Here is a 21,907-nt window from a genome sequence, read left to right on the forward strand (position 1 = left end):
ATATGCTAGCGCAAGTGACAAACCCGCAAACATTCAAACGCTCGAGCCCTTCGCGATCATCCATGCACACCAACGCCCGTGATTTCGCAAACAGGTTTACACCCCAGTGTCTTAGTGTGCGTTTTAGCGTTTAAACCTGCAAACACCCGTGGTTGCACGATTATAAATCGGTTACGTTTCTGCTTTCGGTCATACCAGCCTCGGTCCATGCCTTCAGTTGGACCAATAAAAAAAATTAACTCATATCTACTAGAGAACACGTTCCATGGCGACATGATCGGGAACTCTAGTGCTATGGGAAAACTCAAGCTCTTAGCATCTGAGCCGTATACCGAAAATTAAATATCATCTTCTTTAAAGTATGCAGAAGTTACTTTGGAACCCATAGAACTTCTATCAAAAGTGTCACATATTGTTGAAATTTGCAAAACCAAATTGCTGCTAGGCGACTATTAAGGCAAAATGTGCGTACTATCGAGGGGACGTACTGTCGAACTATACCTGTATGATAATGTAGCGGCACGACGGACCAACCAAACATTCTAGCATACAAATCGACCCCATAGCGCAAAGAATACGAGAACGAGTATATGAGAGAGCGAGCAAGTAATCATTAAGTGAATTATTAACGAACCACATTCCGGACAAATGACACATGAAGAATCGTGATTGATATTGCGTTCACCATACCGTACAAACACTTCCACACTGAGGCCAGGTTATTAATATATATTAATCAATTCACTCAGTATAGGTATGAGTGGAAAGATTGAGTTGTTCCAGTGATGCTGAATCTCACTGTGTGAGAGGGTGTCATTGTGAGAGATCGATCTAAATGGGATTTTTTTCATATTTCCATACATGTTAAGCCGTAGGGGATTTGTCATTCTCCTAATAGTTATTGAGAGGTTCTCTGAATCAAAGTATTATGTTTACTAAGCAATGTTTTACGATGACCGACTTATGCCGCATCGGAACTAGCGACATAGTTGGAATTGTACAATTGAGCACTTTGAACTAGTTTATTTGCTACCGACCATCACCATTTCACTCAATAACAGAAGCAACTGCAGAAACAAATAAACAATTTGCAATGTATTCTTCCGCAATTTCTACACGTTGCATATACAACAATGAGTAATGTAGTCCTCGAGCTGGTTGAAACGGCCCCTGAAAGTGCGCTAAATCATCTCTCACTTATTTCTCCATCTAAATATAGTCATGTGTAACACACGTACTGCAGAACTGATACTCTTTACAGCTCTTCTGGATCCCCGGCACAAATTGAACACGCAAAGTGTTTCTTGTCACTGCTTGAACCCTATTCCACCCCCAATCGCCCGTACAATTTATCACCGCTCGATGTTTAATTATGTTGTCATTCTCGCGCTCATGCGGATCCGTTACATTTTGCCTTAACAATTGTGTCGAATATTCATGAGTGTTGTTTCTCTCATTGCGCTCATCTGGCAATATCTCGGTCATCCAAAATGTAACCTACCTATTCTACATTCGGCACGTATTCGGTAAAAATTGATTGGACGATAGAGGAGCATTTTGGGTGTCGTTATTTTAACGGTCATGATTTTGGTGTATTCTGCGTATAAAATGGAATCAGTATCATTGCTTCATTCCAAGTGGTGTCTGATCGCAATAGAGAATTAAGCACTCCAAATATAATCTTTTGAGCGTCTTTGCGTTTGATGAAGATAGCCAACCCTACTCTAACAAATGGTTTTAAATGAGTTGGCTGACAAGAGGAATGGGGTGCAAATGCGCTGAGCCCCTCGCACAAAAACAGAATAACTCTGCAGAATAAATTACATCATGCGTTCCATATTGACTCACAAGACATGGCATAGTTTCCAACCGACGTAAGAAGCTGCCAGTACTCGACATGTCTATATGTATCGTGTAACCAGGTTGTACGTCTGTTTGTCCATACCGGCCTTGACCAGCATTTGACTGTTCGGCTCCGACGATGCGGACTCGGGAGCATCATCGTCGGAAGGAAAGTTCTATAAATAAATCCATAACTGCTCAACGCCACACCGCAGTCGATTAGTCTCGTCGGTCAAAGCAGGCGACCGAACGGAGGTGGAATCCATCTTGTTTCGATTCTGTCATCATCGATTTGTTTTCACGATGCGGCGCCCGTCGCTGGGTCCACTTTTTTACCATACAATCAAGCTCAAGTTCAACCGTTTTTTTTTCAAATTCGTGCATGTTCTCTCTATAGGGGTCGGATAGGTTGTTTTGAAAACAGAACTTGATCTTCATCAATGGTCTTCAGCAAGTTTTCGTGTTGTTTTGTAAAAACGATTTATCATTTTGCTAAATAATAGTAGCGTTCTTTGGTGTATTGGTGGGCAAATCAAATGATGGTGAAAAACTTACCCTGTACTATTGGTACACTGCACAGATCACCGACAAGCGATGAAATCATCACTGTATTTAAGTTTGCAGCAGACATGAAACCATGACGACTGTGACCGCGCTTTGAAACCACACAATGTGCTGCTTGTCGTTTTCATGGTTTATTTTCGATTTGAGACACGTTCGATGATTGATATGGTTTTATCTCTTATATGGTTCCGGAAAATCTCTTGTTTAATGGGAGGTCTTGCAATTCGATTCGTTGAGTCAAATCTGATAATTCTGCTACGCGATGGTCAGAAGTCTAGTTGTTATAATATACAAATGTTTAAATTTTCTTTCCTATCTTTGCCCATAATTTCGGAAGAGTTCTTTTAGGTTTCTTATTTATTTATTTATTTATTTGTTATTTTCATCTGACCGACATGGTCTACATAAAATAGAATGTGGAAAAACCCATTTGAAGTTCGTGTTGAAAACGCCCTCCAAATGCGCGTAAAAACCCCATCATCTTTTCGCATACACATATTATACAATTTTTCAGATTACATTCGATTACATTACATTGGGTTAAACTTAATTATACATCTGACAGATTAAAACAATTATCTACATCACATCTTATGCACTAAGTAATTGTTTAAGCCTATTTCTAAAAACATCACAGGGTACAGAGAAGTAAAAAAAACTCGTACACACTATTAAAAAACTTCACATCGCCCTAATGGGTTCGTTCTGTCCATATTCAGTACTTTGATAGTCAAGTCTTAAAAAATCCCACGATCTTAAACTTCTACTTAAACTTTATATTAATTTGCGAGAGTATGTTAGGGACATCAATTTCACCAATTAGAATTTTTCGTACAAAAACGGCTATGAATATGTTTCGCCTTTTTGCAGGGGGGTCCATGTCAAGCAAACGTAATCGGTCAGTGTAAGGTGATAGCTCCATCGAGTTGCACCATGGCTGAGATCTAAGAGCATATCGGAGAAACCTAGCTTGGATTGATTCAATTCTATTAATCCAGATAGTCGCATACGGCCACCAGATAACAGCCGAAGCTCCCAGGACGGAGCGAACAAGAGAGAAATACAGTGATCCCAGGCAATATGGGTCAGTAAACTCTTTGGCTATTCTAATTATAAAACCGAGGTTCCTGTTAGCTTTTGCAATGATGTGGGAATAATGATCTCTAAACGACAATTTGGAATCCAGTTGTACACCAAGGTCCCTAACAACTGACACTCTTTCAAGTGACTTCCCCGAAATAGCATAGCACCACAAAATTGGGTTTTTTTCTGCGTGCGAAAGATATTACTGAGCATTTGGATACACTGAGAATCAATCGATTTCGAGCACACCAGTTACAAAATTCATCTAGTAGACGCTGTAGTTCAATGCAGTCTAATTCAGAACGATGGTTGCTTACACTATTTACTACTAACTTATTTTTAAAATTTAAGAAACTATCTATTCAAGGCAAAATACCTATCCAAAATAAAAGTAGTAGTGTATTTAAGCTGTGAGACAATTTTCACAAAATTTGGAAAAAAAATAATTTAGTCACTTTATAGGTTAATATCAGTAGAATCGTTGCACTGTAATCATGCAATTGCCCAATATGCTAGGAATCGACTGCACAAAAGAAAGTTATTCGAAGGCTTTATTTTTTTAACTGCTCAACTTCTGTCAACCTACATTCTCCATTTTTCAATGGCAACTTCAAGCTACCGAATGTCCCGAAGCTAGCTATCAATTTGTTAAAATTAAGCCATTTCTATGTAGGCGATGCGGGAAGCAATTACTCAACCCCGACCCCGGTTACGATTTGTACGCAGCAAGCCAACAAATTCAAAACTTGAAGACCCAGCAGTTTTCGCCCCAATCCGGGACAATTTGATTGACATTCGCCGCCACACCTTCTGAACATGCCTCACTAAGGAACAGCATAGATCAACATGCACCCTCCTCGTTCATCGCTCGTCGTCGTCGGGTGGTAGCTCATGGCCAGGATTATGACTCACTTTAGTGTTAGCCTTTTCCGCACGGCTCTTTTTCCAATGACGGCTGCATACCCTACAGGCGCAATTTTATTTCTTTTTTTTGTGTTCCAACTCGGCAAAATACTATATTAGCCCCATTGATGGTGGGCGCTCGGTTTGAAATGGCAGGATACCGACCGACTAGACGCTTGTTCCGTTTTAGGGAGAATCTGGAGTATTGCTGCGCAACCAGACAGGAAGGAAGGAATCCAGGCCCATGGTACGGGTGTGGGTAGAAGGGTAGGTGGAAAGGATTTCCCTACCCGAAAGTCTGGTAATGGAATATTCATTAAATCTGCTAAGCAAACATCAACGCGTTCCTAGTGCGATGGGAGTTGTTGAACTCAAAACCCGAGTAAAGCAACAACTGTAAAAGAAATGACGGAACCATGTCGGGAAGTAAGTGAATTATTCATCTCTTCCTAGTTGTTCCTTTGGGGAAGTGAAGATGGAGGCGGTTTTCCACTGAGTGCTGTAAAAGTAAGTGGAAGTTATGTTTGTTCACTTTTGGAATAAAAAAACGTCTAATTGGATAGAAAGCGAGCTCTGAAAGTGCTTTTGTTGATGGCTGAGTAAGCTTAAACGAGTTTTGGAAAGGAGTTGTTGCCCGTACTATCTGTATTTGCACTGGTTAGAAAATCAACTATTTGCTTATTTTATAGAGAATTTTAAATATATTGGTTCAAACAGGTATCAGAAAAAGAAATAAATGCAACAAAACAAGAGAAATGAAGCAATTGTTCATTTAACCATTCTACCACGTACAGTGGTCAGGACACTCGATCCCCCTTTAATTTTATTTAAAAAAAACGACGGTTGATGAAAGATCGTTAAAACAACGCACTGAGGGCCACACATCCACTGCGAACGTAAACACTAAGAGAGGGAAACAATCAGTTTTGTTGCTTCTTGAAAATAAAATAGAACAGGAAGAAAAATAGTTAGTTCGGATCAATATCAGCGATCATTCGTCATGGTTATACATACAGTGGTTCTGTGCGGTTCAAATATTTCTACTCTGGGGAGGGTTTTTTTACTGTATATGTTAAATAAACAAGGATCCACAACGGAATAAATAAATAAACTTCGGCTGCATGATCTCATTCTTCCGTTGGTCAACGTTCATGAGACCGATGACGTTAATTTGAAATGTGTGCGAACCGTTCTGTTCGGGAAATAATCTACGATTTTTTTTTGAGGAATCAATTGAAAGCTGTCTTTTTCATAAGCGCGAGCTGTATTGCAGTATCATGAAAGAAACGTCCGATGGAATTCAATCTTGTTTCAGTGTGTTCCAGAATTGTCCCAAACAAATTGCTAATTTGCATAATAAGAGTCCACATTTCCTTCTTAATCCGCCAGATCCACTTTGTGAAACCGCACAATGTCGTAAACTGTCTGTCAATTCAAGTTCATTGCTGCGTTTTGCGATTTCTCGGGACTCTCTAGCGTTACTCAACGATTTCAATTTATTTTTATACCCTCTATTCATGCATTATTCTTCAACTCTCTATTTTCAGCGCGATACATCCCATCAGTGCCGGAGGGAACGACCAACGAAACGGCGCGCGAGTGTTGCGTATTGTGAAGGTGCCGTGGCAGAAGCAGGCACCTGTCCTATCTCCCCTACTACAGGTCGTCGTAGCGGAGTAGTGATAGGTAGCAGGGTAGTGTTATAGTTTAAGTGTAGCGGTAATAGGAAGAGCCGGTGAAAGTGTTGGTGTTAGCGTGTGTGCAATTCATCCGAATTTATCCGGAGTCATGTGGACAATCAGTAGACGCGGTGGCGGGCCGGCATTAATCGTGCTGGTGGCCACCTTAAACGTCCTCGCCGTGCAAAGTCTCAGTGAGTACATCATTCTTGAAGCATAGATGAGCCGTAATCATAGGTCATTCTTTTGGTTATATATCATAATTTTGGTAGGCTTTGTGTAACCAGGAGTGGCATTGGGTATAGCGATTTGAGTTCTAGGAATCAAATTAATTTCAAGCTCGATTCGATGGATTATCGGCATTACATTTTTTAGATCAGGCGTTCAAGTGGTACTGAATTTCGACTGCTAAGATACTAATTTTTCGAGCATATGCTATCAAATAAATGTAAACAAATACAAAACTCTCATCATAGAAATCCAAAACTAATTTTCTGACTGAATCTTTGTTAAATAACATGGGGAAGAGTTTCCTAAAATAGTAAATTCCTAGACCGTGTATTGAAAGCAGTGCAGCCAATCAGCAATTAGGATTCGTGAAATGATCTCATATAATTTTCTATAGCAAAAATGTATGATGCACTTTTCTTGGAATTTCTTCAAGAACTCGCCTCGAATAAGACTCCTAACAGTGTTGTTTTTTGGAGAAATTCCTGTAATATTCTTAAGGGGTTATATACAAAGTTGAAACTCAAAAAATCGATTTTTTATGAATATTCTGATAGTACATACTTTTGAAAATATCGATGCAAAATTTCATGAAGATCGGAGTGCTAGATTTTAAATTACAGTCGTTTGTTGCGCGCTCGTTCTTTCACGAATGAAGTTAACACCAAACTTTAAACGCAATTATCTCGGAATGGAGTTTTTTGAAAAGTACCGTTACGGTGAACGTTATATCTCAAAAACTAGTCATCCAATATTTGAAATTTTTTTTATGGTTTGTATTTATTTTCTCGTGTGCTTGAACGGTTCCTTTTTCATCAAAAAATTTCGATACCTTGCAATGAATTTTTGTTTAAAATTTTGAACACCACAAAACTCAATTTTTTGGTCATCATGTTTTTTTTGCGGAAAATTTTTTTTTATTGAAAAACCGATCTGTTGAAGTACACCACAATACATTTCTCTTTAATATTCTTCTTAGTTTTTTGATTTCAGTCGAGCGGTTCGGCTTGGAGAGCGTTCACCGCAAACCTCTGCCAAAAAACACGCTTCAGAGGATGGGCCAAAACTCCGACAACCTTGAATATTTTTTTTAATTCAACTTGTTTTTTCTATCTTCGATAGTGCTACCAACGAACTGTTCGCTTTTTCGTCAAAACTTTGTATATAGCCCGTTAAGAGATAAATTATTAATTTCTGGAAGATTCATCTTTAACATTTTTCTCTTGGAATCTTTAGAGAAGCTTCTGTATGTGTGGCAACACGAAGAATTTGTTCAAAATCTATCAATCCGTAAGAATTATTTACGTAATTTTTGAAAGAATTTCTCTAAGTGCAGTTTCAATTATGTTGTCAATCAGGATTGCGATTTGCGTGAACTCAAAAGTTTCAGCATCTTGTGCATTTTAGTGCCCATGCAAAATTTGAACTCAGTCAGACATGAGTAAGAGGTCGTGAAAAATTTTGTATAAAAGAGGCCATTTTTAATTTTTTATCCCATAATCAGTTTTCCCAAATGAACATCGTACACAATGTTCGCTCTAGCTCTGTGCTCATATTAAACCCGCATTTTGTGTACGAACTCGAACACGCTATTTCGTACACGTGCACATGTTCGCCTGCACAACCGAACCCCATGTACGTACACGGTGTGCGTACATCTGGCCGACACACAGGTTCGTGGCACCAGTTTTCTCTTTCTCACTCTCATCGTCACTGGTGTTGACTCTTTTTGCTTTGTGCGAGTCGCACGGTGTCTTTGTCGAACAACTTTATTCAAAAAAATTCGGCATCTATAAAACTTTAGGATATGAAAGAATGGACTTGTCCCTTTAATTTGAAAGTTAAATTTAAATATTCTATCGGGGGGTCTAGAACAACTTTTTATTTTAAAGTTTTTTGATTGAAAACTTAAGTTTTTTAATGAAATTAATTCGCATTTTTGCTGCTAATTGATACTATATACATTCAAAAAATAGAAAAAAAAGTGAGAATCTGATGAACAATCCTACTGTCTACAACTTCGTAGAATGCTATAAATCGATATAAAATCACCCGAGAAAGTTATTAAAATTTTATCAGTTTTTAAGTGTGCGCGGTGCCTAAGAAGTGGATTAAGAAGTCGATTAATAAGGACTTACAAAAAAATGTTGGGTATAAATGAACAGTAAATTCAGATAAATTTCAATGTTTACAAAGTCCCATTCTCAGCAGAAAAAATATATTTTCAGATTTCTCCGGGTCTTGGGCGAAAATGACACTTTATGAACAAGGAGGTGTGGAAAGGTGTTGACCAAATTTATTCGATAATCTTATACCTTTTCAAGATGTTGATTAATGTAGTAACGGATTTTATCATGCCTTTTTCATTTCTTTTCTCACTCTAGAGGATAGCTAATGTAAACTAGAATGACCCTTCTTCCTGATCCTATCCTGCCTGGTAAAATACAATTGGCTTAAATTCAAAGCTTTATATTTGAATGAACTAAAGTAGACAGTTCGAGTCATTGTAATAAACGACGCATTTTATTGCAATTTTGGGTTGAGAATTCTGTTTGTCTTTATCAATATTAAAATAAAGATGATTGAAAAAGAAAAAAAGATCTTCGAGTTTTGGATCCATGTTTGTTATCTTTTGGGGTAGATTCATTTCATCAGAATTTATAGATGCAGATTTTTGCTTGTCCTCAAATTTTATTTCCAAATCTAACACACTTCACATAATCTTAGAAAAAAGAACAAAACCAAGTTTCATAATTTCCTTTAAGAAGAAATTCCGGAGTTGTACACGGATCACAACAGAAAACGCACAAGAAAATATCAGGCTGGACCATACATTCAGTAAATTCTCAAAGTAATACAAGTCTGTTTATTGAAGATCTCCCTCATAATATGGGATAAGAACAAAGACAACATATCAAGAAGACAGAGTTGCCAGTTCAGTTCTGAATCTGGAGACATTAACAGCAATACGGCTTTCGGGTAAAGGGGATACTTTCTATATCTACTTTTATATTGAGGTCGCTATCTTCGTACAATAGACAAAACCTTTATTTCTCATTTACTATTGCGATTTCTGTTCAATGTACAGCGACTCCCAAAAGTTGACAAACTTGAACATAAATCTCATCGAATTATTTTTCTATCCTTCATGAAACTGTCAATCAGGATTCTCAATTGAAATAAAATCAAATGACTGAACACCTAATCGAGTTTGATCAAATATAAAGTTAAAATTTAGGCCAAATATATCCAACAAGATGCTTACGAGGAAAAAGGTTGATTTAAGATTACATCAAGCATACTCCAGAATGATTGAAGAATAAAAGAAGAAACAAATATATCTGTGACAGAAAAAAACTGTTTCATTTTGCTGCCTTACCCAGCATCTTTCAAAAGAGTCTTAATTTTGTTCAAATTTTATCTACTCTTCTCTATATCTCCATGCTCCTAAAACAGAGGCGACGCGTCGGTACGTTCAACCTGTTCATTGAACAGGTAAGCAAAATCTGACGACCTGAAACTTATCTTCAGTTAAAATTAACATTATCAGCAGCAGCACGAAAATTCTTTAAACCTTCAAGTTCGACAATTTGATCCGAACGGTAAACCAACCTATCATGCGAGTAAATTTGAAAAAAAAATTCTGTTTTCCCTTCGACCAGTTCAACCTCAAACTTGCACGCATCTCATACTCACCACATGCTCTGAATAGATCAGCTGTATGAGCGATGCGTGAAACAGCAGCGTGAGTGTCATGGGCGATGGTGCCTTCTCTTTCCTTTTGTAATGGTTCAAGTCAAATATTGAACCAGCGTGCATTGGTGCGATGTCCACATGGGCGTTAGAGTTGTGTGCAAACGAGAGCGATTTATAATTTTTGAGCGCGTGCCACGATAATAATGAACCGTCTACTTTTGCTTCAAAGAAATTGTTTGCTCTTTGCATTTACATGTTGAGAACTTGTCTAGTGTCTTGTTAAACCATTCATAATTTGATTCGGAGTCCTGAATGGAGTCAGTAAAGATTCCAGCTCAAATGCAGCAACCGATTCCGAAATCGATTGCGTCGGAATCGGCTATTGCATTTGAGTTGGAATCAATACTGACTCCATTAAAAATCAGAACCGGCTCCGGAATGAGTTTGACTGGGTGAGAGTATAAAATGGACGTAAACTCAAACCAGGGGTTGTTCGAATGATCTTGCGTTCTATTGTAATAATGAACGGGTTGATGTTCAATATCTCATGCCTACGATATTTTACGAGAAAAATATTTTTTTCTGAATTCAATGAATTGCATGAGGGAAATTCAAATTTCTACATCATTTGAAAGAATTGAGGGATGACTTTTAACTGGTTGACAAATATTTCATTCTTTCTTATACAGGCGATTATTTCTTGGTGTGTGGAATATAAGCTTCTACATTCTACATAATTCATATCATACCATTATTTATAAGTATTCACGAAATTATCGTAGTCTCGTTTTCTACGGTGAATTTCGTGCAATGTACACTAAACATTTAAAATTACGAAAATTTTCGTTCATCAAGTCGCCATGTATTTAGGTAGTTCACGAAATGAAAGCATCTAATCTATTTTTAGCAGATTTAGAAATAAATTCGTTCAGCTATACGAATTTTTGGTGCATATTTATTTTGGGGATTCTTCGAAAAAAAATGTTTGAAAGATGCTCGTAAATATAAAGACGTTCGGGTATGTTATCAAATAATTCGTTTGAATAATGAAATGTAATAAGCCTACGAAAGTCGTTTCGTGGTTGTTACAAAAAATTCGTAATGAAAATAGAAACGTTTACGTAAAAATATTAATGATTCATCACATATACGAAAAAATCGTATATTTTACGAAAGTTTACAGTACGAAACCTATTCGTAGCACATTTACGAATATATTCTCTCAGTGTAGTTTTTGCTCTTTTAAGCATTCTACCAGACGTTTGTTTGACAATTCATCGGTGGGTTTTGACAACAAATTTGTTTTGCTCAGCTCTTGCGTACAGAAAAAACCCGTCGATGAATATCTTTCATTGATGATGATTATGACGTTTTCAGGGTCTTTGTGGTATACTGAATAGGTTGACGGTGGAACCACGCGTCGCCTCTGTCCTAAAATATCATTGGTGCGGTGGAATCTGGAATAATGTTTTTTACGCTTAAAGGTGGGACTTTGCTAGTATTCAGGTTCCTCTGAGCACACTGTTAAAATAAGTCAATCCCTTTTTACAAATAAAAACGGTTTTGGAATAAAGCTTTTTAACCAATAGGCACCGTGCGAATCTAGAAACTTTGATAAAAATTTAATAGCTTTCTCTGGCGATTTTGGATCGTAATGTAGTTTTCTACAAAGTTGTACACAATAAAATTGTTTATCAGATTTTTACTTTTGGTAATATTTGTATGTCTAAAGTACTACCTAGGGGCAAAAATGTGAACCAGTTCCATTGAAAAACCTAAATTTTCAAACAAAAAAACTTTAAAATAAAAAGTTGTTCTGGAGCCCCCGACAGAATATTTTAATTTTACTTTCAAATGAAAGGGAAAAGCCCATTCTATCACATGCTGAAGTTTTAGTGATGCCGATTTTTTTCGTATAAATTTGTTCTACCAAACACACCGTGAGTCGCTCTCGTGTACGCACGGATGTTTGAGCTCAAGTCTGATACAGGTGGGCACATTTCAATGAAGTCGATAAAACAGGAGGATATAAAGAAGATAAGCATAAAACATGACGTTGTGGGCTTTTCTGTTGCCATAAGTTTTGTTTCGGTACGGTCATAATTATTTTTATCGGTAGTTTCGAGATTAAAATTGTCCCTATGTATTCGTATTGGAAGATCCGAGGTGAAGCTCGACCTTTTTTCTCTTTTTTCATCGTGCGCCAAAGAATCAGGATGCTTTGGAGCACGATGAATAGACGCAACGACAACAGGCTCCGTTTCGGGGCTTGAGAAGAGTGAATCCCTTGTCTAAAAATTGTTTTTGTAGTATCCTATTCCTAATCATTTCCTTTTTTATTTTCTATTTACTGCAGTCGACTCTACCCCAAAATAAATGCTACATATTTTGATTTCCATAAAAAGCTGACAAAATGTTCTGTCGCCTTATGTTTTTATATCTTTTAGTTATGTTATGCAATATTTATTCCCAAAAGGTAAAAATGGAATAAAATCGATTTGTGCATAAAGGGCGCAACTCCTAACTTAAATTAATTTCATCTCGTCAGTAACTAGTACCAACTTGGGTTCAAATCAGACGATGTTTCTAATCTAGTCCCAAAAGTTTCTCTAGCTATACACCATATCCAAACAGTCACACTACATATGTTCGGTGTTAAGTCAAACTGGACTGAATACTATGGCTCTAAATTTTCATAACTTTCCCTAGTCAGTAATCTCTTGCTAATTGGATGTCGTTAAAATGTAGAAAAAGAAAATGTGATGACATAGTCGAAATAAAAAAGGAAATTTTGATTCAAACTTTAAACTCGTTTTTCTCGAAATCAATACAAGGCCACTTATTCCGGTCTGACTTAACACCGACCGTATGTGATGCCTAAACCAACTGACGAGTGATGTCCCGGGAAGCAACAACAGAAGCTCTGGTTTTCTGACGAGAAAGCGAAAACGAGCTCTAATTTTTTTGAATAGGGAATATAACGCCTGGGACTATGCAATATTTATTCCAAAGAGGAAAAAATGGGATCAAACCAATGTAAGAATAAAGGGCACAACACATAACTAGTTTTGATACATCGTCTAGCGTGGTCTTAAGTTGGTGTTTGTTACTGACGGGATGTATGTGAAACATACAAATCCAACTTAATATAATTATTGCTTGCAGTTTCAGAAGGCAGTATGTACTTTACAATGATTCTGTAACATTTTTTCTGAGTAGTGGGCTCAAATTCATAGGACGCTTAACCAATTTGAAACCATTAGTTGAAACAGCGTCAGCCATATTTGTTTCCGGGTGGATCGCGATCTATATATTTGAATAGATTATCATTTTTTAACAATTTTATACGATTCGCTAATACCAGAGGCGAAATATGTCCTCAGTTACATTTACTGCGACAAAGATGATCCCCAGCTTATCTCTGGTTAGCTTGCAACTACACGCTACAAATTATAAAAAGTCTGGCAGCTCAAATAATTCAATGAACAATACTCTCATGGTTTCACTATGACAAAGAAATCATTACCTTCGCCCATCAGAATTTGTTGTTTCTAATTTTTACTCTTATCTTCTACCAGTTTGGATTGGAGAATAACAGTCAAATAACAACTGTACTGCCTCGACTTGTGTTTTACTTCTACTGTCTCATTCTATTGATGAGTGAGTTTCTTTGCGTTGAAATTTCAGCAATGCGAATATTTTTTAGGCTAGACTTAGAAATGAATGTAACGTCGAGTTTCATTTCAAAAAAGTTTGCTTTGAAAATCACCTTTCTGATGGTTTTTATTGAGATTTTCAAATAATATTTTTTCGTATTCACATCAGATCTCGACGCTTCATGCATTTCTAAGACACTTGACATCGAAAATACAAATTCGGTTTCTGAAATTTCAAAAGGTTCCCCCTTTGTTAGTTTTTTTTACGGGCAAGAAATTGTCAAACTTTGATCGCTTTTCGGAACGCCGCGCTATGCCCGATTCAAATGTTGCATGGGGACTTTTTCCGAGGTTAAAACTTTTGCTGTATATGCATTTTTAAAATACGATGAACTCGTTTTCCCAAATAGTCCATTGGTACCTTAATGTAGATTATAAGAAATAATTACAATTGTTATTTTAGAACGTCGATGATGACATCAATTACCGAGTAAACAAATAGCAATTTTCTTGTCCTTGTTGTAAACGCTCCATGGTTACATTTGTCCATTTGTCCTCACCTCATTGCAGTTCATTCACCACCTCGCATTATCAAGCAACCGCCAACGGACGAGATGCTTTTCCAGGTGGCCCAGCCAGGTGAAAACGACAAGCCCTTTATCGTCGAGTGCGAAGCTGAAGGTGAACCAACACCAAGGTATGTAACCTAGAGTTTTTTTCTCCGAAATCCTGTTCCTATAGTATACTGCTCGTGTTGCAGATTTTGCAACGACTCTTAGAGTGGGTTCTCTTATAAATGAGTTGTACCAATAGTTGCAGTAGTGGGTTATACACTTAATTATGGTACCGATCGTCACGAAGTATTTTTGATTGGTATATCAAACTAAAAGAATGCGACAACAAAAGTTTTATTCTTGAATTTTGCTCAAGTATCAACTGCAAAAAAATCATTTTCTTTTGCAATTTGAACTCTCATGCACCTATAATGGAGCGAATGTATCTATAGTTGCACGTATCATAATAAATCAATGGGGTTTGCAACTATAGTAATTGCGGTTTGAAAAAAAAAATTGATCAAAAAACAAACTGTATTTTTTTTCATCAAATAAGGATTGAAAAGTTTCGTTTAACATATTAATACCGCCCGTTGATCGTTTCGCTGATTTTTATCAAAAATCTTTCTTCAGTATACCAATATTAGTACATCCACCCTATTAGCTCCTGAGAGGGTTGGTTCTAATTGAATATTTTAATCCTTCGTCAATTTAATAGGCTCTTTGGGTCTAGTGCTTGACTTCTAGTCTAGTGTCATAGAGTGCTGGTGACGTAATTTAATTGCGTAGACCCACGTGGTAGCTTGTCATCGCAGCATGCTGCTGAAACAAGTTTGGGTGTGGTTTGAAAGAGAGATGATCGAAATTTAATTTAATCAAAAATAGACCAAGATCCCGCTTAAATTTATTCAGTGTTTTTCAATTTCACGCATTTTCCCTTCACTACCAAAACAGTTGTTGCAACGACGAGATGGTGGTGGAATGGTATCCCATAATCAGGGGGATGTTATTAGGGATTATGAATCGTTCATAATGTGGTTTACATTGCGTCGATTTGTTCCCAGGGGAGACTGCCGTTCTATAGGAACTGTGGCGCATTATGACGCGATAAAGCGTTGTAATGGTGAATGTAAAGGGAGGGAAATATTACTTTATCAATCTCGGTTGTTTCTTGTTTTTACGTCTTTATTATTTTATCGATATGTTTTTTATATTGTTTTTGTCCAAAAGTTTTGTTTGATAAAATAGGGAATCGGAAAAATAATCTGAATTTATCTGTTTAATGCAACCAAATAATATAATATGATCACTTCTCAGTACAAAAATACTTTCAATCAAAGTACAAAAATACTTCAAATCAAAATTTTATATATTCTCGCAGGCAGCTGAATACTCAACATTTGTAATTGCGATTTATACTGGTACCACAGGGATTTAAACATGATTCAAATTATATCGATTAAATTATATCGAATGAGTATTTTTCGTCTTTGATCAATTAAGTCACTTGTGATTGTAACAGAAGTGCTAGACATAGTGACCAAATAAAGAATAAACCCAACTTTATCAGCAGGTGTGGTAGAACGTAGTTAGGAAAACTTTTGGCTTATGCGGAACCTACCCCGTATCCGATTAATAGGGGCCTTCCTGAAAAAAGAGAGAATGGCCATGGTGTTTCACAATGTTAATCATTTTTGATGGATTACCCTTGAGAAGTGGTCAAATGTCCGTATCATGGGCCAAAATCAATGAGGGGAAGCTATTTTTTTGAAATGCGTATTGTATCTTCCATAAAAAAAATCGAGCGCTTTAGTTCTTATCATTTTTAGATCTCTTGATCTTATTTTATCAATCATGTTTTGGATTTTTGGATAAATTTCTAAGTACTTAAATATTTTCACCCCTTTCTCTGATCTTTTATTCATTGAATTAGATTTTGGAAATCGTTTTTGAATGTTTGGATCTGGGAATTTTTAATTAAGTTTAAGTTTTTACAGTAAATCACTTTCGATACGAATTAGATCGTATTTATATACATATTTCTAAAACGTTTATTCAAAACGTGATATCTAACAAATGTAAACAAACTGAGTTTATTATGCTAAATAAAAGCTAAGCATTGACTATTTATCGTCCACAAATAATAGAGAAAAATGATAACTTTTTACATGTTAATTTAATCTTAAGTCAAAATGTCACATATAGTATACCAAAGCTTTGCTAATATTTTGTAGATGTGATATTTTGCGTTGTGATGTTTCTCCAAGTTGACTGTAGTTAGTATGTTTTTCCAATGCCAAACCTCATATCTACACTCTCAGTTGCAATACAGCACATGAAATATATCACAACTACAAGCCCGTCTCTCTAAACGTCACAGTAAAATGTGCAATCTACAAACGGTGTTGCCAAGACCACATATGTAAAAGAGCATAATAGCAAAAGTGATCGGCAAAATGTAATAAAATCGTAGCTATCAATTATCTCTCTATTATCTTCTCGAAAAACATGTAATATGCTTATACGATCCTGCAATGAGTGAATGCAGAGGTGATAGTAGAATTAATAGCCTTCTGTGTGCTTTAATTCTTAAATAAATTTGAAAGTTGCAAGGAAATTTTTGCACGCGTTTTTCTCCGTTTGACGTTTCTGTTAGATATGATGTAATGAAAAAAAACGCTCTAGATTTCTCTGTTTTTGCTGTTTGGAGTTTTCTGCTGATTGACTGTCTCAACCTTAATAGCGTTCAGGAAACATGCATTTGATCATTTTAGGTACTTGATTTCTTAGACTAAATACGGCTTTATGGCATTCGGCTTAATGACCGGACATTGTTAGTAATGAAACGAATGTGGGTATGGCTTACGCGACCATTACCCTTGTTGCGGTAGTTTAGAGGGTGTGGCGCTGGTCTCCTAAGCCATTCGCCACAGGTTCGGACCCGACTAGGGAGTAGGATAGTAACACTTTCCATACAATTGTTCTGTGCAAATAGATATGGGAAATTTTAAAAATACTGCAATACGCAAAAGTCTGTTATTTTTTACATATAAAACCCATTGCAGCAAATTAAATCGCGTTTATTATTGGTTGACAAAGTTTTACAAGTTTGAAAAAAGTCATCTTGAAAAAAAAGTTTTGCTGCAAATGTATGATTACAGCCGTTTTGAAATCCAAGATGACGGAAATATGGATATTATTTGAAAATAGCTGGTCAATAAGAGACGGAATTGATGATTGAGGCCATTTTGAAATCCAAGAAAATGAAAAGATGGGTGGGTAATGTCTGCGACATAACCGGAGAGATGTAGAATACATAAGGAACACGTTCTTCAAATATGTTGATACTCATTAGGATTTTCGGACAAAAGGTGATTTGGGCGAGGAATATTTCAAATTATTCTTTACAAAAATGATGGTGGTCCTGAAAAGGACCGGTTTTGTTGGCGTTGTTGGCCTTGGTGAGGGAGATGGCTAACGATGAAATTAATTGTTAGCATGAGGAAGTCGCGTAGTACTGGCCAATGGAAGAACAGATAATAATTGATTCCTGAAAATCAATTTTTCTTTATTCATGTAAATTATACATACTTACAAATCTAACAGAAGATTCCTGATCATATTTCTGAATCATTAGTGCGAACATTGTGTAATTTGGTTAAGTACAATGAAAGTTACAAACTTTCCAAACTCGACCTTCTGTTCATTCAGAAATATTGAAATGGGGTGTCGTGGTCACAATAAAAAAAGATGGGTGGGTAATGTCTGTCACATAACTAGAGCGTCGTGATTTCAATTCGAGACGTTAATTTAAATCTAATAATATTCAACAGAATCACGTTTGAATGGGAAATTTTCAAATAATTCTCTATGGTAATAATGGTGGTTCTGAAAAGAACCTTTGGTATCGGCGTTGGTGTTGATGGTGATGCGCTGGATCGTTGGATATTTTTGGCATGATAGTTACGTGCCTGGCGAACTGTTTTGTAGCCTCGAACAAAACGACAAGACTGGCTTCTTCGGGTACCATTACGGCTGAACTTTATAAGCTTAGCTCGACTTTGAAATCCTGCACAATCTCACGAATCAGACACTGGTAGGGCCATTTTGTTTGCTACTACCACGGAGCTGCACAAAAAATCATTTAATGCAGTTAGTTCACGGGGGCTGCCAAAAAGCTTGAATAGAAGCATGCGACTTCAACGTTTCTCTTAAACACATGCAACAACACGTTCGTTTTGGTAATACTGATAATAACAGTAGAAAGGAATGGAAAAGCAGTGCACGAAACGAGCGAGAGGATAATTTAAATTTTTGTTCCGTGTGCAAGCTACTTCTTTCCACCCAACGTATTATGTTGCTTGTTGAAAATTTGCTACACACCTTAAAATAAAAGTTTCAGTTTAACTCTCACTAGAACACAATTGATTGGTCCTGAAAAGAACCGTTGCTTTTATTGTAATTTACGCCCACTCCCACAAACCGACCAAGTAGGCATCAGTGGCTTCATTACGGCTGAGTTTTGTAAGCGTAGCTCGACTTTGAAGTAATATACAACCTTACGAACCAGACGCTGGAATGTTAGCCAGCGGATTAGTTGCTCCGTTGCCCTTTAGTTGGGGCGAAATACTAGCATGGCGACAGTTCCTGATCGGTAGTTGGTTGCGATGGGCCACCAGTAGCTGGGGCACTTTTGCGGACCGTCATCATCGCCAACTGCTTTCCTCCGGTGGACTGGCTGCTTGCTAGTGCTTGAACGAATACGAATGATGAGAAAAACCGACCGACCAATATTCATATATGAAAACACGAGAAAGCACTACTATCGCTCTCCCGCTCGTTTTCGTGCCATTCCTGTGCCTTTCCTTTCCGTTCGGCTACCAATACTAGCATAACCAAAACGAATATTCTGTCTTTCCATCGCCTTCAATCTAGTGGCCAGTGCTAGCAAACTTGCATGTTCAGTTTTTCAATAACAACATTCCAACAATATTTTCAAAGAATGTTGCAGATTTGAAAAGAAGGAAGGAGAAGATTTTCGCAAATTTAAATTCTTTTGTTTTATTTGTTAGCGCTGATAAAGGCTATTTAGTTTGCTACTAGCAAGGAGCTGCACAAACAAATCGATTTATGCAGTTAATCAACGGAGGCTGCCAAAAAGTTCGAATAAAAGCATGCGACTAGTGTACTTTGCATGTTCTATATTTTATCAATACTAGAGAGGATCAATAAAATAATTCAAATTGTTATAGCGACATGCAATTGTGGCAACACTGACCATGAGATGGTGGGGGAACACGCACATTCGTTTTAGTTATGATGGTAGTAGCAGCAGAAAGGAATGGAAAAGCAGTGCACGAAAACGAGCGAGAGAAGATAATTTAAATTCTCTTTCTTTCTTTCCACACATCGTATTTCTTATATTGCTTTCTGAAAATTGTTATACACCATAAAATGTAAATTTCAGTTTAACTCTTATTAGAACACAATTAATTGGTCCTGTAAAGAACCGTTTATTGTTTTATTGCGGGAGCATAATTCAGACGCACTCCCCGCGGACACGGTGAGCTAGAAAGCACTATTTTGCATTCCTGCACAATCTCACGACCCAGACGCTGGAACGATAGCCTACTCTGTTGCCCTTTAGTTGGGGCGAAATTCTTGCAGGGCGACAGTTCCTGATCGGGTTGCGATGAGTCACCAGTAGCTGGGGCACTTTTTCCGCCGTCGTCATCGCCGACTGCTTTTCTTCTCTGGACTGGCTGCTTGCTAGTGCTTGAACGAATACGAATGATGAGAAAAACCGACCGACAGATATTTATATAATCGCGCTAATATGCACTACTATCGCTTTCTCCCTCGTTCTCGTGCCGTGCATGAGCCTTTCCTTTCCGTCCGGCTTCTAATGGCCTAACCAAAGGAATATGCCGTCTTTCCTCCACCAAGTGCTCTCGTCAAGCAACCCAATGCGAATAACCATACGAACAAACATGTAGTGGACCTATATATAAACTTTTCATTATTTTATTGTTCGGTTGGTCTACCATAACGACGGCTCTGTGCGGGATGGGCTGAAAATTTTCACTTTTCCGAGTCGTTTTCGAAAGATTTTTCAAAACACATTTTTTTTGTTATTAGTACATGTTATACATACTTCAAATTTTAATACAGCATAGAGGAACATATTTGCAACAAATTGGCCTAAAAATCAAATCATTCTGTTAAGTATGATAAAAGTTATTAACGTTCAAAATCTGACGCGGCGCCGCAGCCGATATTTTGAAACGGGACCCCTATATTGAAACCTTAAATGTATTCTACATTAATAAAACCACCATCAAGCAGATCAGCAGATGATGGAAATTGATGATGGAGTTCATTTTGAAATCCAAGATGACGGTTTCCAGTAACCACGAAAAGGTGAAAAACATTGACAATATGAACTGTTATTTGAAAGGGGATGCTCAGTAAATGACGAAAATGGAAGATTGAGGCCATTTTTAAATTCAAGCTGGCAGCTTCCAGTCACCATAAATAAGTAAAAACCACTATCCATATGGATGTCATTTGAAAGAGGGTGGTCAGCAGATGCCGAAAATTGATACAGGATCATCCATAAATGACGTAGCATTATATGGGGGAAGGGGGAGTATTGTATTTTGTGATGTGTGACGACAGGGGGGTAGGGGGTCATGTCATGCTACGTAGCTTTTTTAAAGGGGAATAACTAACATCGTTTTTTTTTATTTTTCGTGGACAAGGGGGGGGGGGAATTACCGTCAAGCTACGTAATTACCAGGGGGTATTTAGAGATTTATGACGAAATGTTACGATGTGGGAGGGGGTGTTAAAAATCACTCAAAAAATGCTACGTCATTTATGGATCGTCCCTACGGCGCTTTCCGGTCATCACAAAACTGAAAACCATCATCAATGTGGCTGTCATTTGAAAGGTGGTGGTCAAGAGATGACGGGAATTGTCGGTTAAAGCCATTTTGAAATCCAAGATCGAGGCTTGTGGTTACCATAAAACAGTGAAAACCATCATCAATATGGGTCATTCCACGCGAAGTGATCAAGGCACGTGTAATCGACCTTCACGGATTTGAACCAAATTTGGAGGAATTGTTCATCTAGGGCCAATATATAAAAACCCAAAATTTGGTGTCAATTGACCCATCCCTCAAGTCATGGGAGCGCCCCCCGTTTTGACAAATTGCCAAAACCCTTGATTTTCTTTTGATCATATCTCCGGTTCTATTTACTCTAGAATCAAACCGCAATATTGAAGGCTTTTGAAGAAAATTAGTCAAGGAGTCTAGAAAAAATATTAGTTTTTGGCGGCAGTGCTGCCAACTATGCGATTTTTTCAATTAAATTTTAAAAGTTTATTTTTCTCTCAATTAGGCATTGCATTTATCGCTCATATGAGTAAATGCGTCCGGATAATTTGCTACTGCGACAATTAAAACTCACATTTTCACACGAAAAGTTATTGGCACTCACACAACTTCTCTGGATAAATTCAACGTGTTATTTCTCCGGATAAAGAAAACCGCCGGATTATGAGCGAATGAGCTTATCATGGTATCCTTTTTGTGCTCGCTGCCTTGCTGTCACTATTCCAAAACACCTCTAGTCTGTCTTACTTCTTTGTCGCTTTTCTTTGAAATTAAGTTAATATTTTGACGCTTTCATTGAT

General features: G+C 37.3%; 1 protein-coding gene across 15 annotated transcripts in view; it reads left to right on the plus strand.

Annotated features, from left to right (window-relative positions):
• LOC131678207 (neuroglian) overlaps positions 1 to 21,907 on the plus strand; it is a 138,452-nt gene that overhangs the window by 23,787 nt on the left and 92,758 nt on the right. For all 15 annotated transcript variants that reach the window (XR_009303615.1, XR_009303616.1, XR_009303617.1 and 12 more), the window contains exons 3-4: positions 5,940 to 6,265; positions 14,222 to 14,348. Coding sequence is in view for 12 of the 15 variants with exons in the window: in XM_058958282.1 (XP_058814265.1) it covers positions 6,181 to 6,265; positions 14,222 to 14,348 (212 nt within the window). In the remaining 3 variants the exon portion in view is untranslated. The remainder of the gene's footprint in view (positions 1 to 5,939; positions 6,266 to 14,221; positions 14,349 to 21,907) is intronic.

Source organism: Topomyia yanbarensis, chromosome 1, assembly GCF_030247195.1.
Source record: "Topomyia yanbarensis strain Yona2022 chromosome 1, ASM3024719v1, whole genome shotgun sequence".
Classification (NCBI taxonomy): Eukaryota; Metazoa; Arthropoda; class Insecta; order Diptera; family Culicidae; genus Topomyia; species Topomyia yanbarensis.